Here is a 23,089-nt window from a genome sequence, read left to right as displayed (position 1 = left end):
CCCCGTGTTCTAGTATTATGGGAGAGGGAGAAAAACATCTCCCTGTCCACTCTGTCCAAACCATGCATAATTTTACAGACCTCTATCATGTCTCCCTTTAGCCGTCTTCTTTCCAAGCTAAACAGCCCTAAGAGTCTTAACCGTTCCCCATAGCACAGTTGCTCTAGTCCCCTAATCATTTTGGTTGCTCTTTTCTGCACCTTCTCAAGCTCTGTAATATCCTTTTTTAGGTGTGGTGACCAGAACTGTACACAGTATTCCAAGGCCTTTTGGAATGTTAAAGGCTCCCACATACCCAAACAAGTTATGTGTGTGTGTGTGTTAAGTGCCGTCAAGTCACTTCCAACTCATGGTGACCCTATGAATTAAAGTCCTCCAAAATGTCCTAACTTTGACAGCCTTGCTCAGATCTTGCAAATTGAAGGCTGTGGCTTCCTTTATTGAATCAATCCATCTCTTGTTGGGTCTTCCTCTTTTCCTGCTGCCCTCAACTTTTCCTAGCATGACTATCTTTTCCAGTGACTCTTGTCGTCTCATGACATGACCAAAATACCATAGCCTCAGTTTAGTCATTTTAGCTTCTAGGGTCAGTTCAGGCTTGATTTGATCTAATAATTGATTTGTTTTTTTGGCAGTCCACAGAATCTGAAACAAGTTATAGGTTCATGTAAATCTATTTTTCAGGTATTATATTTATGCGCAGAGTTGGCAAGTTTTCCCCTTGAAAATATTTGGCCATGACAACATGGCCACACAGTATTAAAGAAATGCTATTTATGAAATTTACTGTGCTCTATAGTCTTTGGTAAATTGTTTCATGGCTTTTTTCTCAACATTGATACATATACAAAGATGAAATTATTACCATCCACATCCACAACCACACACATGAATAGCAAACAATGCTCTAGTATAAATTTGAAAAAAAAAATACACAGACAACCGCCCCCACCCCCCCGTCTTGGATGAATTTTATGAGCTTGATCTGTTCATTCCATTATAAAGCATGCCAGTCTTGTTCCATTAGTGGGTTTTCAAGAAATATCCCAGGGAAAAAAGGAATACTAAACCACAAGATGGTAGGAAACACTGTCAGGAACATCAACATAAAAGTCTTCTTTGTGAAACCTATCAGGCACCCCTGGCATTTAGAAGTCAAGTTTTGGAGGATTAAGGATAGCAACAATGGAATTAGAGAGTACCTACTTTGTGCTCTCCTTCTGATTAAGAAAAATATCGCTTCAGGGATTCAAAATATATTCAGTCTTTATGCAGAAGTGTGGCCTGAAGTATACTGCAGAAGGTCATACATCGCAAATTATTCTTCATACTGTATGTACCATCACAGCACATTAATTATGTCAGCACTGCCCCACAGGACATTAAGGAGCACGGCAAATGTATTTTTCAGAGTGGATCGTCAATGAGCCAATGCTTTTCAGTCTGCATATAACCATGCAATCTGCTTCCAACATTTGGGCAGAAGATTTACACATTCCCAGAGTCAGAGTCGGTGGCATCTACTATGCTCAAGGTAGTGTCAAAGCGAGATGTAAAATAGGCCCCGATGTAAACCCCCAATGCATTTTTGTTTAGATTTCACATTTTTTTCCTGCAAACCTAGGGCCCTTTTCAGGTTTGTAAAAAGATCTATCTTCACCATTCACAGTTCCAGTCACTGGTTTACAGGATTCTCAGATTTGTCCAACTTCGCTATTTGTATATACATGACAACTGACAACTCACAAGGACTTCTAATCTAATTCCCCCCTTCCCCACTATTTCCTCCTTCCCTTTCCTGAAAGCATTCATAGCCTCTCCCATTTTCCTGCTTCCTTCCCTCCTTCTAGGATTGCCAATCTCCAGGTGGGGCCTGCAGATCTCCTGAAATCGCAACAGATCTCAAAACTACAGATATCAGTTTCCCCTTAGGTATGCTAGCTCCAGGTAGGGAGCCTTGGGAGGGCAAGGTTTCAGGAGGGAAGTGACCTTAGCAGGGTATAATGCCATAGTCTCCACCCTCCAAAGCAACCATTTTCTTCAGGGGAACTGCACTCGGTCAGCTGGAGAGCAGTTCTAATTCCAGATGATACCCAGCCCCCACTTGGATGTTGGCAACCCTAGTTCAAAATGTCATTCAAAATGTCCTATGTTTAACAGCCTTGCTCTGGCCTTGCAAATTGAGGGCTGTGGCTTCCTTTATAGAGTCTATTCATCTCTTGTTGTGTCTTCCTCTTGGGCCTTTCATAGCATGGCTGCTGTTAAACAATAGCAAGCAGCCAGGCCTAGTCATGCAATTCAGGTGATATCAAGTCATCTAGTGGTTACTGCCAGGCGTTGAGTTGCCAAGCTCCAGGTGGGACCTGGAGGTCTCCCAGATGACCTAGATCTGTCCCCCTACAGAAAATTACTGCTTTGGAGGGTGGATTCTATGGCATTATATTCAACTGAGGCATCTTCCCTCACCAAACCCTGCCCTCATCAGACACCACCACAAAATCTCCAGGAATTTTTCAACCTGGAGCTGGCAACCTAGCTCAGGCCTAGTCACCAGGGCCTCAAAAGGACCTCATCCTCTTTTCTTGCCTTTTTTACTCACAGAAACCCAGCCTGGAATACTAGGGTTGCCTAGCAACAGCCACTGAGGAAATCTGTTGCTTAAAGCTACGGGCTCTTCGTTTATCATTTTGGGGTTTTTTTAACACTCCCCCCCATGTTTGTTTGTTTTTAGATTTCACATTTTTCTGCAAACCTGGGTCCCTTTTCACGTTTGTTGAAAGATCTGTCTTGCCTGTTCACAGCTCCAATCACTGGATTTAAGTATCCTCAGATTTGGCGACTTTTCTATTAGAGTATAAGATGATTTATAAGATCCTTTAAAAAAAAAATCTACAACATCAGTATTAATATTCATTGACTATTTCACATAATAATGAACTTTCCACTTAAGGTACAAAAAACTCAGGAGATAATGTCATAAAGAAGACAGAGCAGATATGCAATTACAGCTACAGATGGTAGGGCCCAATACAGTGGATACAAGGTAGAGCCAAAAATATATCCTCAGTCTTGGACAATATTTGTCCAAGAAAATGTCTTTCCCCAATGTTACTAAGTAGAGATTGAATGGATGAATGAATGAATGAATGAATGAGTGGCTTCTGGGAATTCTTCTAGCCCAGAGTAATTGCTGAGTGGGGGATGTAACACTAGATCTTCAGGTTCCTACGGATTGTATAATTCTGAGGTCACAGTACATTCACTATGCAGCACAACTACTGATACATATATTGAAACTGATATATATTGAAAAACATTACTCAGGGAAAAAACGCTGTTTACAGTAGCCTAAACTCTAGAAGACAGCTGCAGAAGTATCTCAATAACCATATGTAACAGTTCAGAAAAGGATCTGGTGTATCCCAATTTTGCATGTATATATTTATTGCAAACTCTAGAAATAACAATTACCTCTGAAGATATACAGGGTTGTATGATTCGTATGTTAACAGTGGTAATACCAACACATATACAGATCAGAAAGATGATAAATATTTCAAAAGATGCTTACTGTTGTAAATTTATCTACTATGATACAAATGTCCTTTAACCAAGCAAGTAACTGTTCTGTGATCTCTTCCCTCCTCTTTTCTTTCTTTTTTGCTCAAACATCGACTTGTCTAAATTGGCTACTGCTTCATTGGCACAGCACTGTCCCTTTACAAAACAAAAGCACTTTGGAATATTCATACTCCAGCCCTGGTAACATCTGCCTCAGGCACTGCATTTTATATAGACTGACCAGCTTCAAATCATTGCCGACCAAGGTGGGAAAAGAGGATTGTCGTAGAATCAAAACACTGCAAATGAGCCCCATCTACCTCCTGGACGCACACTTGTTATTCTCAACTTCGAAAATCATACAAAAAGATATTGCAGCTATCTTCCTGTTTCGCCATCGTATGCCAAGGATGAAGTAATATACTACAGTAGCAATTAAACACCAGTTCTCTAAATATTCTCTTTTCCTAACAATCACCAGACAAAGAAAATGCTTTCCCCCCGCCCCACCCTGCTTTTCATCATTAGTAACGAAAACTTAATAGCCTACCATTTTCTTTGCACTCTTCGGGAGGTTTAGCCTTTTTCGCAAGTCGTGGATCCAGCCATGATGTTGTCTTTGTGTTATGGCTGAAAAGGAAAGAGATCACCCCCATCAGACACATAACTGCACAGAATCAAGTTTTTTTCCCTGAAGAGGAGGAGGGGGGGAAAGGAGGTTAGCAAACAAAATTGCAATCGATACACTTAATTTGCTTACTGGTTCTAAGTAGACCTGAAGGAGGTATAAGAAGGATTGTGTGCGGCAGCTCTAAATTTGGCAGCCTCCGCTCCCTGTCCTCAAAGCCGCTATTTTTATTAAAATCAACTTGAAGGTTGCCAAGTTAACCTCATTGAAAATGCAGAACTCATCCAGAGCAAAAGGAATTTACAGCCTTCTCCAACTGAACGGGTACAGCCAGCAGCCTTCCTTGCCCGTTTGCTGGCATTTCAGCGCCAAATTATTTTTAATCTTATATGATATATAAATATACAGATATTATTCCTGAACAGCCATGCTGACAAACGCTATAGAAAAGGGATGCAAATGGTGGTGTGCCTCAGTGCAGCGTGTGTTTCCTAACAGGATGATTAATGGCACTTTGATTAACCAACTGTTATCTATTCCATATCTAATTCAGCTCCTGGGATAAAAGTAGATTTTGCTGGAGCTGAATGAATCATGTGGCCATTCTGCTAAGCCCAGAATAGCTTTTTCGGGCATCAACAATGAAACAGCCTCTGAGCTGCTACAAAACTGTTCAGTAAGAGAACAGTTGCCCAAAGAAATGGATATATACCAGGCTTTCTAAAAATGCATGCACTTTCCCACAGCCAATTAAATTTTTAGCCACGCATGCACACATACCATATATATGCTTTTCTAACACACATACTTTCTCACTCTTCCTTGTTCATTCACACACACATACAGAATGACAGTCTTATATAATGCATGCTTTATTCATTAAACACACCCTCTGAGGCTGCTTTCTTTGTCCTATTGCTGAATTATTAAGCTTTTTATTTATGTAACATTTGCTGAGTAATTTAAAAAATGCATGTAAGCCATTTGTTATAAACGACAGCATAGATGGTAAAGGATCAAGAAGAAGAGCAAAGGCATTCTCGCTCCTACTGATTTGCAGCTATGCTGGGGTGGGTATGGGGGCCGAGGGAAAGACTGTGCTGGTGAGGAGAAGGGTGGCCTGTGCCATCACGGAGTCTTTCTTTCCTTATATGTGGATGGCTGGTCCGTGTATGTACTACCCATCACATTCCGCATCCCAAAATTTCTTTTCCTTCTGCCATCCATCTATTGGAAAATGGCAAATAATACACAAATGGGCCACTCATATTTGAAACAGTTTAGATGGGGCACTTTCACACATACTGAATAATGCACTTTCAATTCACTTTCAATGTACTTTAACAGCCGTTTGCAAGTGGATTTTGCTGTTTCACACAATAAAATCTAGTTGCAAAGTGCATTGAAAGTGGATTGAAAGTGCATTATCCGGCATGTGTGAATTCTGCATTTATGTATGTGTAGCTGAGCACAAAGAACAGAGTGAGAAATGGCTGCATGTTTCTTTGGGCTTGGAAAGAACTTTTGTTCTAGAGGCAGTATGACTTTGGGGTTTATTTCCCTTAGTAGCATGTAATGTGGCTTGCTTGCATCAGTTGCCTGGCACAATTTCTGTGATGTTTCCATTCTTGGTTTGGGACATCCCGCAGAGTGAATTATGTGTTCTGATGTCAGAGAAGCTCGTGTGTAGACGGACCTTTCTTGCATCAGGGGCTTGCTTAGGTCAGTGGCCTTGAGGTTTCTATAATTCTCTGGGCACTTTATAAGCCCTTGAGAGTTTCAATGTCCACAAAGCCTGGGAACCTGACATTATCATCTATTTTGTTAAATGGCCATATAGACCTACAGTTAATATATTTACTTATATCATATATATGGCTGTTTTATGAAGTGTTTATTCGTGTTTTAGATACTGTGGCTTCATTGGGATTTTGTGTTTAGTTTATCTCATTGTGCTATATTTCTACTTTAAAAAGGTAAAGGTAGTCTCCTGTGCAAGCACCGGGTCATTCCTGACCCATGGGGTGACGTCACATCCCAACGTTTACTAGACAGACAGAGGCCTTAAAGTAAGTGGAATTTTCAATAAAAAAATAAAGACATAGGCTGAAAATGCATGGCCGTTTTGTCCGGCGAATCTCCCGGGCATTTAGCGAATTTCCAAAGTCAACATGCATGGCTGTCTCCGGCCTGCGTGATCGACTCTCCCACTTCTAGGACTTCCCCGTGCCTTTCCATTCCTGTTTTGTTGCAACTTTAATGTAATTCATGCAGCAACCGCGAGAGCTTCCCAGACCGTTTAGGCATCCGGGTCAACTCCCCATGGGAAGAAGCCACTGGCTGGCCCTGGCAGTGGCAGCAGCAGCAGCAGCTCCTTTCCTCTCCCCCTGCCCCTCTCTCCCTCTCCCCCTGCTCCCACACCCTCCTCCACCTCCCCCCAGCACCAGCCGGGGTTTTTAGCCCACCTTACAGAAGCCTGCTGCTCGGAGCCCCACCATCAGAGGTGGAGGTGTGGCAGCAGCTTCTTCTGGTGCCAACGATGCACACCTCCAGCCACCGCTAACCACCCATTGGTGGTTGTAAGTCAAAGGCAACAGGTGGAGGTGGCTGGAAGTGTGTATCACTGGCACCGGAAGAAGCTGCCACAGCATCTCCACCTCTGATGGTGGGGCTCCGGGCAGCAGGCTTCTGTAAGGTGGGCTGAAATCCCCGGCTGGTGCTGGAGGGAGGCACGGGAGCAGGGGGAGAGGGAGAGAGGGGCGCATGGTCGGGGAGGGGAAAGGAGCTGCTGCTGCTGCCACCAGGGCTGGGCAGTAGTTTCTCCTGGCGGGGAAGGCACCCCTTCGTCAGGTTTTGTTTATCCCTGTTCCCATGCGTTCAATTTTATGAACGTGGGATTACAAAATGTGAGATAGAACAGGGACAAACAAATGGGAACCTGGCCATATGTTAACAGCCATAGTTACTAATAGTTCCGGGCCACAAAAATTTCACAGTACTGGTGAATAGTTTTGCCTTGGCTAAAGTCTGCAGTAAGGAGATGTGTGAGCAATTATGACCCTTAAGCTTCCCCCCTGCCCCACTGAACTCATAGCACCCACCTTCCAGACTGCACTTTTTAAACTTTAACAGTCCTGGAGCTTAAATTACAGCAACCTTCTAAACTAGGAAAACCAAGAGTTGTTTGCTAAATGTCACCTTCTGCTCAGCCCCCACTCATTCAAGGCATTTGTGCCACTCATCCCCGGCTTTCAGTAAAGGCAAATGATCACTGGCAGAGAGGAAAGACTGGAAGTGTACCAAAAGAGGACCCAGAAAAAGAATTATGATTACAGTGCCATTAACTTGTTATTTCCTTGCTGGCTACTGTTCGGTCAGCCAAGAATCCAGCTGACCTCACCATTAGGAAAACACTCAGCAAGTCTCGACATCATCTCCAAGTGCCCAATTACTAAATTCCCTCATTCATTTGTGAAAAAGATCCCTGCAGAGCATAAGGGAGCTTCAGTTTGAAGTCAGAAGTAGTTTCCTCCAGACTGCCCACCCTAAGTGTCAAAGGCCTTGTCTGCCTTCCACGCTTGTATTGTGTGGATACCATTTTAATTGACATGGCTCCCCTCACCAAAAAAAAAAAAAAGATTTGCCCACTGTGATGCTGGGTTGGAAAAAAAATACTGTGCTTTTTGGAGCCATTTAAAAGTTAAGTCTTTATTATAAAGCAGGCATCCTAAAATTTTGCTATAGTGAGTGTTCAAAAAGCAAGAGGAAATTAGTGAAAGTACAGCCCCTGCAGGTTGCCAACTCAGCCAGGGAAATTCCTGGAGATTTTGGGTGTGTGTGTGCCTGTGGAAGCGGTAATTGGCAGAGGGATTTCACTCAGAATCTATATTAAACCATAGTGCCTGTCCTCCAAAGCTCTTATTTTCTTCCAGAGAACTGATTTCTTTAGGCTGGAGATGTTGTAATTCCAGGAGAACTTCAGCATGGCAACCTCTCACATCACACTCATAAGTACATAACAACATAAACTAGATCGCAACTGATTTCACCAAGTAAGGCAGATGAAGGAAACAAAATGGTTTAGAGACCCCTGTTGCATTTGGACTCCTTGAGGGCACAAAGGAAGCTAAAGCCTCCACCTTCCCACTGCAACAAAATGTGGTAGAAACAGGTGCCTTGTCCACATGTCTTTACTGGAAATGATAACATGACTGTCTTAAGATAATCTTAAGGTTTTGGACCAATGAGGATAGGATCTATAGTCCTTAAAATATCAGCTTCAAGTATTCAGATTAACAAGTGTGTGGATGTTTGGTGCTGACAGCTCTCCCACACTCCACAGGCTCCCAATTTGGTTCCTGATTGGTTCAGAGACCTGGACAGGCCTTGTAATCTTGAGTCCTACATTTCCTGCAAGTAAATCACAGTTTGCCTGTCTGGATTGCCCCTTCTCCCATACATCCTTGCTCAGTCCTCCTCCTCCTATTAAAATGGCTAATTGGATTTTAAGTGTCCACTCTGAATTAGGTATTCTACAATGGATAAATGGATAGGCGGAGATAGGGAGTACTAACAAAGCCTTTGTGATGGCCAGATCACCACTAAATGAGAGTTAGGCTATTGCTGACTTTTAACCCCTCTTCATTGACTATTCAGGTCAGATGGTCTATCCTGAAGAAGAAGAGTTAGTTTTTATATCCTGCTTTTCTCTACCGTAAGGATTCTCAAAGCGGCCTCTCCCCTCCCCCCCACAACAGGCACCTTGTGAGGTAGGTGGGGCTGAGAGAGTTCTGAGAGAACTGTGACTGACCCAAGGTCACCCAGCTGACTTCATGTGGAGGAGTGGGGAAACAAACCTGGTTCTCCAGATTACAGTCTGCTGCTTTTAACCACTACACCATGCTGGCTCACAGAGACTAATGGATCTAATTAGCTTCTGAGGAATTTCTAGTTGATATTGCTGGTGGCCACATGGACTCATTGACTAATCTCTGAAATGTAGAGATGTCTCAAGTTGGAAACACAGTTGCTCATAGGCATCCTCTTAAAGACAAAAGCTTTACTGACTCCGGGATCTGACAAAGGGAGCTTAAAAGCTTATACCCCTAAAATCTTTTTGGTCTCTAAGGTATTACTGGACTCAACCACAAACCAACAAAGCTACCCTCTGAAATTGACTCCTTGGTGAACTAGAGAGCTGACTGAGACCTCTACTACAACACAGAGGAGGAAGAACTCCGAGAAGATCCACCCAAGCACAAACTAGAGCCTATTTGAAGTCTATTCTGTGGTGGGGATGATGGCAAAGCAATGGTACTTCTGAGTGATAGGCTTTTCAGAAGAGCTTCCACTTTTTTACTAGAGTCTTTTGAATACTTAGACTCAACACAAGTACCTAGAACTCTTGTTTGAGTACATTACCATGGTTGCTAAACACTTCCACTTGCATATTCAACTCTTGTCTGTTTTAGTGAATACCATATAGCCAGGAGTGGGTGCTTGGGTCTGGAGCATCATGAATTTCTTGAGGAGAAAGGAAAGTCCCTAACTGCTTTGAAGGTAGTAGTTGCAATACAAATTCCTAAAAAGAAAAAACCCTCCATGTATCCTAATGACATCTCAAACTTTCAGTTGGTTGTTTACATTACTTTTTTGCACAAGGTGCTTGTGTGGGTGGTGGCGGCTCTTTCAATGCGGTTTTCAAATGGAGCAACTTTGGTTGTCCCAGTGAACTACCATATTTGAGAAATACGTGGGGAATGCAACTCTTTTGATTCCCCCAGATTTTTCAATGACTCAGTACACTCAACCATGGTATCCAGATGCATCATCTTACAGGATTGTGAATTGGGGGCACCCTATTCCATGCCATGGTTCCAACCCTATTGACTGGGTTAATTCCAGAAGGCAGTTGCTCTGCACCATGGCATTTACAGCAGGTCTCTGTTTTGCCCCTCATGTGATTTAGGCATCTTGACAGAAGTCCTCAGAAGATTTGGGGACAGATGTCGTTCCATTGCTAATTTTTATCTAACTAAGGTAATGGAGATTCTGAAACAGTGCCTGAAATCAGCAATGGGACAAATGGGGCTAATTAAGTGAAACTGAATCCAGATGCATCAAGTGTACCATTAATAAGCAACTTGTATGCTGCCTTGGGAGAGATTCCAGCTAAGAGTTCAGGATATAAATGTTGTGAGTAAATAAACTAACTTGCCAGATCATGAAACTCGTATGCTGTCAACACTGGATGGGGCAGCACTCTTCCCAAAAGAGCAAGTTGGCGGACTTGAAGTGCTACTAATTCCCACATAATATGGACTCATAAGTTGTATCCAAACCTTAGAGCGCCTTTCACTACCTTCAGCTGATCCATAGTCTGCAGCCCCTCCTAGAACAGGATGATCCTGCCCCTATGCCTTAGTAACATTCAGGCTAGATCAGAGTCATGCATTGTATACTGGGCAGCTTTTGAAAAGTATTAAGACATTTCAGTCAGTCCAAGATATGGCAGCTGCCGTGTTAACAAAAATGTGCAAAAATGTACACATTTTGCCAGTTCTCAAATATGTCAGTTTCTGGCTTGTTTCCAATTCAAACTACAGATGCTGACCTCTAAAGCTCTAACTGTGGCAGCCAAAGAAGAGATTCGTTAATACGTAATGCTGCTTAGGATGGCACTGTAAATGGTCTGAGAGCAGAGAATCTAAAGCAAGGGTGGGGAACCTTTTTTCCGCCAAGGGCCATTTGGATATTTATAATATTATTCGCTGGCCATACAAAATTATCAACTTAAAAATTAACTGACCAAGCCCCAAGCAGGCAGCTGCCCCAGATGACCCCCCCCCCCGGCATGGGCAAGCAGGCAGGCATCCAACCAGTGGAGCACTTGCCCACCTGGTGGCACAGGATGATCTGTTACACCAGCCGAGCGTAGTTGTCCAGCGGCGCCACATGCCGGAGTTGCTCCTGTTCTGCATGGTCGGGGCTGGATTCTACAGCTGGCTCCTGCTATCTCCACCTGCAGGGGTGAAATGAGGACACACTGGCTAAGAACTCCCCCCCACCCGCACATTCTGGCCCTGCCCCCTTTAGCCCTTCCATTGTCGCCACTTCTGCCCCCAGCCCTCTTGTAGTACAGAGGGAATACATTTCTCCAGGGGCTGGGTGGGAAAGGGTTAACACAGTTTCTTGGGCGGTCCTAGCAGCTCCATAGCTAACGACTCTTCTGCAAGGGGGGAAAATTTACCTTTTCTCCCCAAAACAAACTCACATTTGCCTTGAATAGGGGCTATTCCTGTCCGTGGGAGGGGGCAGATCACCAGTCTTAGATCCTTCTGAGCTAGAGATCTGCCAGGGCCCACAGAGGGCCAGATCAAATGATTTTGCGGTCCTTAAACGGCCCCCGGGCCTGACGTTCCCCACCCCTGATCTAAAGGAAAGAATCTTCCCAGCAAACCTGCTTAGCAGTTGCAATCATAATAACACAGGAGCCCTGCTAGATCAGACCAGCGGTCCGTCTAGTCCAGCATCCTGTCTCACACAGTGGCCAACCAGTTCCTCTGGAGGTTCAACAACAGGGCATAGAGGCTAAGGCCTTCCCCTGATGTTGCCTCCTGGCACTGGTATTCAGAGGTTTACTGCTTCTAAACGTGGAGGTTCCCTTTAGCCACCATGGCTAGAAGCCATTGACAGACGTCCTCATCACTGAAGGTCCCACAAGTGGGTTCCTTTGCCCTCTGAAGGAATGCAGGAGAGAGGGCTTTATCTGTGGCTGTACCCCATTTCTAAAACTATCTCCAAAAGGATGTTTACCAGGGTCTGTCAAGAAGTTGATGTCCCTCAATTTCTTGGATTGCAGGATTTCTTTTGGTTCAGGCCCAGAGGCCTATGAATTCTGTGTTGTTGGGATTTTAGACCAGCAAAATAAGTTTCCTTTTGAAAACTGCTTTTGTGGAGAGAACAAGATAGGCAACCAGCTGCTTCTCGCTGAACCTTTCCCCTTTTTGGAATGCAAGGCCGTGCATTGTCATAGTAACTAATCGGTCAGCCATCATGACAATGTCCAGGTGCAGGTAGTTCTGTAAGCTTCCTCACCTGAACACATCAATTAAGGAGTCAGCATTTCTGACCAAGCGATTAATTACCAGCTAATTGCTTTCGTTTTCGCAACTGGCTTCTATGAGCTCATCCCTTTGAGAAAGCGAATATAAGGACAGACCAGTTCTGAGCAAATCATGCACGCTTTGGGGTACAGCAGGAGAGCTGTGCTGGCGGCATCAGAACCCATTTGATTTTGGCCCTTGAGGGGGAAACTCTGGTCAAGCTGACCTGCTTGGAGAAACCTTTGGACAATCTTTCGAAACTCTTGAATTCTGGAAGCATCTTTGGAACTTGATAACTATAAATCTGATACAAGAAACCTTTCCCAATCCTTTTGAATCAAAAAGGCTTTTGAATGTATTAGTTAGCTATGCTAAATGGGTTTTTTTATTTTATTGCCTATCACTTTATGAAACCTCTTTTCTTTCCTGTAAACCAGCATAAATCTTATAAATAAATTGTTAGCCTTTAAATGGATTGTGTCTTTTGATTTTGGGATTCCAAGCCTAAATTCTAAGTGCCTTGTGTGAGTGTAAAACCACCTACCAAAAACCTCAGAGTTTTGGGAAGTGTGAACAGTCCTAGCTAGGTCTCACGCTGGCAGGAAAAGTGTCACACTGAATTTGAAGCTTGGCAGGGGTTACTCTGGACCCTGTGCCTGGAGGCTTAACCTTTGGTCCAGAGTTGGTGGCAGCTACTGATTAAACTGGGGGTGGAGACCCGGAGTTTAATGTTTTGTCTTTTTGGAAAACTATTGACTAAACCAAAGCAGCTCCAGCTGGTGGAGGCTGGTTGGAGCTCTTTGACAGGGTCTACTGTAAACAGATTAGAAAGAAATAACGGATTATAGCTTGTTCAAAAATATATACAGAAATACACTATCTGAAAATCTGTCAGTCCAAAACATTATAAATAGTGATCATTTCCCCATACATCTGTCTACTCCAATCTTTGTGCTCCCAAAAGATCTACAATAATATGCCAATTTTCTTAATGAAGCCAACTGTCAAATCCTAATAAATCAATCTATAATGCTTAGCTCTTCTGTTTTTAACCAATGTGCTGCTATGCATGATCATATTGCTGCTAATAAAATAACCAATTGATCCTAAACCCATGCTATCAGCTATGTTTTCCATAACTACAAAGTTCCACATTAGCTAGTATCCTAACATATAAAAAATCAGATCTAATACTTGTTGCAAATACATCCAGATCATGGAACAATTCCCCAAAACGTGCACCAAGTCTGCTGGTAAAGGACCACACCTCCAATATTTTCCCTCTTCTTGTCCATACAGTTAGCAGATTTCTTGGGGAGAGTCAAATACTTGATTATTTGAAACATTTCTATCCCACTTCTCTCCCAAATGACCTGAGATTACAACAAAAGCAAAAATTATGTACAGACAAATTCAAATCACACACACAGACACACACACACACAAATAATTAAAAATGCTGAAAAGCTGTCAGAATGGGGCCGTCCTCCTATCTTCAGGAAGGCCCTTCTGCAGTATTGGCACCGCCAAAGACAAACCAGATTTTAAGACATATTCCTATAGGATTAAATGTATTTCTTTGGCCATGATTTAGGAACCCTGGCTAAACTCTTCGTTGCTTGCCTGAGCTTTTGGCAGATACATTTCCTCCCTCTTTAGCTTTTCTCTCTGTGAGCTTGGTTGGTTATGACATTACTTTATGTTCCTGGGATTTTATGCATACTGCTGTTTTAATTAGTAGTGATAATTGTTGCAACTCTATTTCTTTTAAGCCATCTTACAGAAATGCAACTTACAAAATGTTTAAATAAAACCAAATAAAAAATGAATGGTGAGAGTGTAGAGTTTGGGCAATTTTGGTGCACCTCTTCAGCAATAATGCATGTTCTGATGAGCAGGTGTTTTGCATCAAAATAAGCATCAGGAGATATTCACACCAGCCTCAAGAAAGGTTTCTAATGAGAAATCCAGCTGTAACACACAATAGGAGGGAATTTATTTTATTCATGTATGAAATAAGGAATTCTCATTCCCCAACAGGCTGCTCAATATGTACATCAAAACGGAAACAAACAAAATAGGTGCTAGTCCAAGACAAAAGCATCTCTAGTTCCTTTGATGGAATTTTAAGTTATGAAATGTGTCCTCTAGTCTGGCTCCAAGCTGGGATAGGTAGAAGAAAGGTACTTCTGAACTGTTGCATTGCAATACTATGACAGCAACCAGCAAATAATGCATGTGAATGGTATACTTTCAGAAAGAGTAGCTAGTTAGTGATAGATTGGAATGAATGTTTTGGGGGCACGTATTTTCTTTGTGATCTTAGTTGAGGATTGTTAGATGTTATCATGAATTTGCACTAGGAAGAATAACATGCATGTAACTGAGGGCTTTTCTGCATGCCCAGTTTTATCCTGACAAGTACATACAGGAATTCTTCAGAAAAAGCTCCACTGCGCAGAAGTGCTTAGGGTAGCCAACTCCGGGTTGGGAAACTCTGGGAGATTTGGGGAGTGGAGCGAGGGGAGGGTTTCAAGAGTGAACCAGTTTTCCATTATTAATGAATTCACCAAATTAGCTCAGAATCCATACGAACCATCCTTAGCTCATATTGAAACAAGACACTTGCTATTTCAAATGTGTAGTACTTACTCAATAAAGTAGACTTCCCCCTTCTCTGTGTAAGCCATTTCCCAATTGTCAGGCAAAGGGCCTAATTCATCATTTTCTTCTGGTTTCAGTGGCTTTGTTACATCCATATCTTCCTTTACTTCTTCCGGTTGGCTGTATACAGGTGCAGGATAAGGCTGAGATGAAGGTTCACCTGAGGTACCTGCACTTTTCTCTTCATGTTCACTTGATTCTGTACAAAAGAAAACACGTGTGTCAGGACATGTTATAGATGCAATAAATATTGAAAAGTCTGGAGGCTCTACTGCCAGAGAAGTATTCTGTTACCTTGAAAACAATCCAGGAGCAAGCCAGTGACATTTAGCCACATGGTAGCCTTTCCGTTTGCAAAGGTGCATAAAACTTTCTGCTTCTACATGCATGCCACAAGCCAGTGGCCACATGATCAAGAAAGCCACCCTGTACCCTGGGTTTGATCCGGTACAGCCTACTGGTAGCTTTATTATGGTTTTTCCCAGTCTTAGTAGACACAAGACCTACTGTACTTGGAGATGCTCAAAACAGACCTGGGCCAGCTGTGCATAACTGTGCTAAGGATCCCTAACAGCTTGATCCTAAGGATGCTTTTCTGGGAGTAAACCCCACTGAGTCGACTTTAGCAGACCTTTAGCAGATTCTGAGCAGACCTGTTTAGGGTGCTACCATAAGACTCTGCTTGCTGCTAATCAGCCACTTTTAAGGTCTCATGGTGGAGGACTAAGCGCTAAATCGCTAAGAAAAAAAAACACCCAAGTGCATCAGTGCACAGATTGGATCCATTTATAAAAGGGAGCCATTGTTTGTGTGCTTTAGGAAGAATAAGTCTTTGTAAAGATCAATGAAATTTCACTGAGTTTTGGAAAAAGCAGTACTTTTGCTTTTCTTTCTTTCCCAGTTCCAAAGGAAGAAACCCCTGGAGAAAAGCGAGAAGAGAAACAGGGCAGGGACTCTTAAGTATTTTCATCCGATTCAAATCCTCTCGGGGGTACTGCCACGTTTATCCCTACACATCACGATTCGCCTAAACTCCTAAGGGATTTCCCTTGGATTTTAGCCTAGTCAGCAGCTATCATGAAATGAAGGCTGTTTTTGATCCAGCTCCTTACCACCTCAAGCTGTGTACCTTGACGGAGACAATAGCTTCTCAGCCTTTTGGCTAAGATCAAGTGTAGTGTAGTGTGACAGAGACAACCTACACTTTTACTAAAGCAAACAAAACAAAAACAAAAGTAGATCATTTTTTTATTCATAGAGCACTGGGTTCTTTTAATCAAAACGAAACAAAGCCCCTCCTGGTTCTTGTAGGTTATCCGGGCTGTGTAACCGTGGTCTTGGAAGACCACGGTTACACAGCCCGGATAACCTACAAGAACCAATGAACTCTGACCGTGAAAGCCTTCGACAAAGCCCCTCCTATTTAGGGCAATATAAGATGACAAATGGGCTTCTAATTAAGGGCATCCTTCCTGCAATCAGGCCTAATGTTCTTGAATCCTTTCCAGTACTATCCTATGCTGAGTTACTCTGGTCTAAAGTCAATGATTTAATTGGACTCGGGCTCTATACAGGATTGCACTGCAGGTGACCTACTTTCCAAAATAATACTGCTTCAAAAAAGTAGACAAACAAAATGCAAAACTTCACACATCAAAAGATTCACAGTGGGAGAAGGCCAGCAGGTGGAAAATTCTGGCCCAGCACCAAACCTACCTGAACAAAGTGGTGCTAGTCCTCTTGTTCAAGAATTAGTTAGTGTCTGACACTGTTAGGCCACTATTTAGTTGTCCAGGGATTTATGGAACAATTGCTGAAACAATATTATGGGGAAAAATTCTCCTTGTAAGTTTAAGTGAAATAGTTTTAAAGCATTTATTTCTTTTATTCCTTCAAAGAGCTTTTTGATAACGATGTTTTAGGCAATTACAATTCCTTTATGCTCTATACATATGTAACCCCCAAATCTTCTCTGCTTCAGCTTCCTTTTATGTTGTACAATGTGCAAAAGAAAGTGTTTTGGGGAACTTACACACCAAACCAACTAACATATGAAAGACCTCCAAGGCTTGTTTTAGCCTGCGAAAATCTTGACCTCATTCGGAAACAAACTGGTTAGAGGAAGAAACTTGAGATAATAGTATTTTCAATGAGTTATTATTCATTGTTTAAATGACATGCTATGACAGACAGCAAAAGTCCTGTCCTTTTCTGAAATACATCTTTAGTCCTGTTCGGTGTGCGAGCCAAGAAGCTAGCAGACAATCAGGATCTACAGAAGGGCTGGAGAGCCCAATGGGACGGGGCGAATGAGATAAAAAAAGGAGTCTCTCTTAGAGAGGTGTGTTCGGCAAAGCTGAACTGAACACCCCTTCAAATACCTTATAGGTATTTTTTGGGTTTTTTCACACCCCCCCCCAATGGTGCCATTTAAAAGCCACTGAAAATTGGGTTCCAAATCGTGCCAAATGTTTCTGGCATGATCTGGGCCAGTTTGGCCCCACCACCATAAAAAAAAGACCAAGGGGGGAGAGGGAATGCCCTCTCCCACTCCCTTCTCCCTCCCTCACCTCCTCACTTCCCAGACAGCCACTATCTCCGGGCTCCATGTGGGACTTGGAGGCGGCGGCTGGTGTAGAGCTGCATTCACAGCTTGGCCCCACCAAGCCCAGAGTACAGCCCTGCGCTGGCCACTGCCGCCCCCTTTGCCCTCCACGTGGGAATCAGAGATGGCCACTGCTGCCACTGGACTCATGGTAAATGAGGGTAGGGGGAGATGGAGATAATTTTTTTTACGGAATCCTGGATATCCCCAATGTGGGGGTTTGAGAATATCCGGGATTCCCGAAAAATTTCAGCTCCATTATATCCTAGTCCGAATTTTACTGGTATTGTTTTTTGCACACACCTAGTTTCTCTCAGTTTTTAGTTAGACAGGGTTTGCATCCCCCGAGTGTTAGGTTGGAGAGGTCTTGTCTCAGGAGAATTCAGAAATCTCAGGGAACGGATGGGTGAACAATAGTAAAGGTGTGGAGAGGATGGTGGTTGTAGAGGAAGGGGCTGAACGAAATCCTTTGCTAGGAGACTGTGGTGTCTTTGCATTTAATTTCTGAGGGAAACATGGCTGCTAAATTACCAACAGCAACCTTATAAATGAATGGACCAAGCAAGAAAATGTTACACCTATAAATAGTTTCTATCATCTTTTCTGAACCGCCTTATTCCCCTATCCCTGGGAGTAGATAACAGTTACTTGTTCTTTTTCTGTTTCCTTCATGGGTGCTGAACTTATTACATTCAGAAGCCACTTGGGTTAGTCTATCAAATACAAGGTTGGGGTAGAGACCACACTGGTTGAGTTTTATATTACACTATCTCTGTTTCAACATAATTTAAGACCCCGACCTTCACACATGCCAGAAATTGTACATGGCTTGTTTTGTCCGCACTCAATATGGCTGCAATTCCAACAACACTTCCCTGGGAATAAGCCCCATTGAATAAAACTGGATTTACTTTTGAGTAGACCAGCTTAAGGTTGCTCTCTATGACACTTGCTGAGGATACATCAATGAGCAGTTCAGTGATATGTCTAACTTCGATTCAATACCCAGTGTTGTTAACAGTCCACAGTACTGTGATGCTCTCTTAGGCTGATGGCAGATATCCCTTCCCCCCCCGCCAAGTTGGAAAGAGTTTGGAAGAGCGATCACTGTTGCCATATGAACACAAATCCCACCATTGTCTCTCATAAACAGGTGCTCCATTTTTATAGTGTTTCTGGATAAAGCTTGTTCAATGAAGAAGAGACTGTCTAAGTCCAGATAATAAAACCTGGCTCTTGTTTACTACATTATAGATGGTTTCTTTTGTTTACTTACTTTCCTATTGTCTCAGCTAGCAAAAAAACTAAAATGTGTGAAGATATATCAGGATGCAGTAGCTTGCTACTCCATCTTCAGCACTGGGTGTATTTGTAAGTATTGTTTAGATAAAGCAATTACACTTTAAAAATTCATAAATATACCAAATTATTAAAAGCTATGTGGAAATTAAGTTGCATATAATGCATTTGATATTCTTAAATTAAGTAAGTAAAAAACGGAAAAGCTAGGAAAATAAGTACTGCATATATTTCATTCAGAGAGCCAATGTGGTATAGTGTTTAGAGTATCAGACCAGCATCTGGGGGACCTAGGTTCAAATCCTCATCCAGCCAAGGAAACTTACACCAGTCATACAGTCTCATCCTCACTTATCTCCTATGGTTGTTATGAGTATAAAATGGAGAAAACAAAGGCAAGGAAATAAATTGTGCAGAGGGAAACAAATCCTTTAATAATTTTATAACCCCAATTTTTATAACCCATGGAGGACAGATGAATGATGCAAGCTGCTTTGGGTCCCCATTGTGGAGAAAGGTGGGGCTATAATTTGTTTTATTTATTCATAGTTTTTTTAATGTTGCCTCTCCAGTGAACCTGCCTAAGGCAGCTTACAAAATAAAACACAATAAAAACAAAGCATTATGGGCTATTACTGTAATTAAAATCCAGCATTCAAAACCCAGCCACAACATAAAACCATAGACCACTGAACAGCTTAAAATAACAGTTTTCAGACTAAAAGCACACTAAAATGGTGTTAAAAGACCTCTTAATTAAAAGCCTAGGACGGTCAACAGAAATGTTTTTGGCCTGGTGCCTGAAAGACAGCAGTGTAGGCATTAGGCAAGCCTCAAGGGGAAGGAAATTCCAGAAGTGAGGTGCCATTACTGAAAAAGCCCTGTCGATGGTTGCCACCCGCCTCACTGCTGAAGTCAAGGACACAGAGAACAGGGTTTGTGAGGCTAATCTTAACTGACAGGCTGGAAAATATGGGAGGAGGTGGTACTTCCAGTACCCTGGCCCCAAGCCACTGAGAATCAACACTTTGCATTGTGCCCACAAAGAAATTGACAACCAGCGCAGATCTTTCAGCACACGGGTGATGAAATCCCTGTACCATTCTGAAGCTGATACAAAGCACTACATGCTGCAGAGGAGACCTGGGCCTCCAGGATTGAGCTACAAACCTTCTCCTTCAGGAGGAAAGCAACCACCTCCAAGATAGGCTAAATACTCAGCCCTCAAGTATCTTTGTTATTAATCAACAGTACCTCAATGTTGTGCTATTACTATCTCCAGGCACCTGTTAAGGACTTCCTCAGACCCAACTGACACAACAGTTAAGGATAAGTAGAACTGGTTGCCATCCACATATTGGTGGCACCTTACTCCAAATCCCTTAATCTCAGCATGATGTTTAGCAGCATGAAGGACAAGATGGAACCTTAGAATAAATGCCTCAGGACCGAGCAGCAGTCCCTTCTGGAATTGGCCAATGAAGTAAGAGTGGAACCACTTACTCCCAACTCAGCTGGTGGCTCCAGGGGGATACCATGGTCAATGTTACTGAATGCCACAAAGAGGTCCAGGATAATCAATAGGGGAACCCTTCCCCTGTCACTCTCCTGGCAAAGATAATCTATGATGGTTATCATGGTTGTTCCCTTCCCAAACCCAAGGTCTGAATCTGGATTGAAATGGGACTAGATAATCCATCTCCTCCAATACTGCCTGATTTTGATGCTACAACCCACTCAAGCATCTTGCCCGAAAATGTAATATTGGTTACAGGGTGGTAGTTGTTCAGGTCAGCTGGGTCCATGGATGCCTTCTTCAGGAGAGATCTCATGACTGCATTGAGGTATTACCTCCTGGACTCACTCAATCAACCCAACCTGGCTTGATACCAACAGCCACAAAGGGCAAGGGGCAAGTGTAGACATGGTGGGCCACCCACGTCTAAGCAGCTTGTGCATTTCATTAGGCCTCACAAACTGAAAATGATTCATACAGCTAGGACCAGACAGCATTCCAATGTAATCCTGAGATTATACCAGTGGAATTTAAGTCACAGAGGATGCGAATGATTTTATCCACAAAATATATCACAAAAAGCATTACACTAGGCATGTATAAAAATTAAGTAAACAAATATAGATAAAATTTCTCCTAAATGTTCTCTTTTCCAGGAAATGAAACCCTTCCTGGCCTTCAAAAGTTCTGGAAAATTTATACCAGGTACAGTTGTGTAATGTTAAGTCTGGGGAGGGGACTGTGAACCCTAACAACCAAGCCAGTGTGGTGTAGTGGTTAAGAGCGGTGGACTCTAATCTGGAGAACTGGTTTCGATTCCCCACTCCTCCCCCTGAAGCCAACTGGGTGACCTTGGGCTAGTCATAGTTCACTCAAAACTCTCTCAGCCCTACCTACCTCACAAGGTGTCTGTTGCGGGGAGGGAAAGGGAAGGTGATTGTAAGCTGGTTTGATTCTTCCTTAAGTGGTAAAGAAAGTCGGCATATAGAAGAAGAAGAAAAAGAAAAAGTGTTAGTTTTTATATCCCGACTTGCTCACCAGATTAGCCTCTACCGCTCATGTGGAGGAGTGAGGAATCAAACCTGGTTCTCCAGATCAGAGTCCATTTGCTCCAAACCACAGCTCTTAACCACTACACCACGCTGGCTTTTCTTCACCACCAACTCTTTTTCTTCTCTCAAGCAACACACAGAAACACAATCCAACTAAACATTATACAAAGGCCGACTGTGTTCTTAACGTAGATGAACATGGATGTTGTAAAACAGAAAGCAGGACATCATTCACAAAGCACTGTAGGAAACACATAAAACCTGTCAAAATCTATCCAGGTGCAGCCCTAGAATGGGATAAGATCTCCAAAGAGGGAGGGATCCCCCCAAAACTCCACTACCTCGTAGGCTGTAAAGTGGGGTAGTCAAGAACTCCAGCAGGAAACCGTAAGACAACCCAAGAGGAATTTCCATCCAGGGCTGCAGAAGAATCCCATTCTGAATCTGTCTGCCTCTGGATCCCAATGCTTGTCGGAAATCTCATGAACCGCAAAAGTAACAAACCTGTGTGAAAGCCTGGACAAGATTTACAGCACTTGCTACTTGGAAGAAGCTGTTCACTGAGAATTGCCAAGATCAGGTACAGACAACAGGAAGAGACGGGTCACTGTAAGGGTCCTTAGTTTAGTCCTGGCCATTACTGGCACCACAGCTCCTCCATAAATGGAGGCAGCAAACCTCTGAATACTAGTAGTAGGAGGCAGGATCAGGCAAAGGCCTTGGTCTCTGTGCCCAGTTCGTTGGCCCCTATGTGATCACTAGTCTCATCCAGCACAGCTCTTCTTTGTGTTCTTTAAACAAGTTCTAGTGACTTCCCTTAACAGTTCTTTTGCTGTTCTGTAACCTGCTCTGCAAAATCCTGACCTCCATCCAGCCTTCCAACAACCTTGAATAGCTTCTGTGTGGCTCAGTGCCATGGACGGCATCCATTAGCTCCTAAGCCATTATACCCTGCAGGACAGGGAACAAAACCTGAGCCCCAGCAATGGTCAGTCTAACAAGTGTTAGCAGGAGAGCCTGCTGTTTTTTTAACCCTGGCAAATGAAGTTATTATGGGAGGGATGGTGGCATGATATAGGCTGATCTAATCAGATCTCAGAAGTGAAGCATGGTCAGTACTTGAAGGGGAGACCACCAAAGAATACTCTGCAGAGGAAGGCAATGGCAAACCATCTCTGCTTCTCACTTGCCATGAAAGTCCCCTGCTGGAGTCACTGCAAGTTGGTTGTGACTGCCGGCACGTGCGTATGTAAATAAAGTTATTAATACCAAGACCAGTAATCTTTCCTCACCTGTTCTTTCAATAGTTCTTATGATATTTAACATTGTAAAATAAATCATGCTTCCTGAGACAACCAACAAAACTTGACTCCCTTTTTACAGCATTCCACATTTCAGAAATGTCACTTATGTATAATGCAACATTGTTTCAAATAAAGTACCATACACAGATGCCTAACAAATCTGTAACAAGAAGGAATAACTACTCCCTTTCCTCGTTTTGAGAACAACAGTTAAAATAAATTCCTACCGCAGTGAATCAAAAGGCACCAGTGCAAAGCATTTCAGTTCACTCTCACTGATGTCACAAAGACAGATTAATAAAACATTTCCTTTAAAAACTGGAAAGTACTCTTTTGCTTCAGGCTGGTTAGATTA

The 23,089-nt window shown here is 42.9% G+C and overlaps 1 protein-coding gene across 2 annotated transcripts in view; it reads right to left on the bottom strand.

Annotated features, from left to right (window-relative positions):
• Positions 1-23,089, bottom strand: part of MAGI2 (membrane associated guanylate kinase, WW and PDZ domain containing 2) — a 723,148-nt gene that overhangs the window by 227,322 nt on the left and 472,737 nt on the right. For both annotated transcript variants that reach the window (XM_056845941.1, XM_056845940.1), the window contains 2 exons: positions 14,947-15,157; positions 4,112-4,191 (listed from right to left, as the gene is read on the bottom strand). In XM_056845941.1, the coding sequence (XP_056701919.1) occupies positions 4,112-4,191; positions 14,947-15,157 (291 nt within the window). The remainder of the gene's footprint in view (positions 1-4,111; positions 4,192-14,946; positions 15,158-23,089) is intronic.

This window comes from Euleptes europaea, chromosome 3 (genome assembly GCF_029931775.1).
Source record: "Euleptes europaea isolate rEulEur1 chromosome 3, rEulEur1.hap1, whole genome shotgun sequence".
NCBI classification, from domain to species: domain Eukaryota; kingdom Metazoa; phylum Chordata; class Lepidosauria; order Squamata; family Sphaerodactylidae; genus Euleptes; species Euleptes europaea.
The sequence above is the reverse complement of the archived record's forward strand: the minus strand, read 5'-3'. Positions and strand labels throughout refer to the sequence as shown.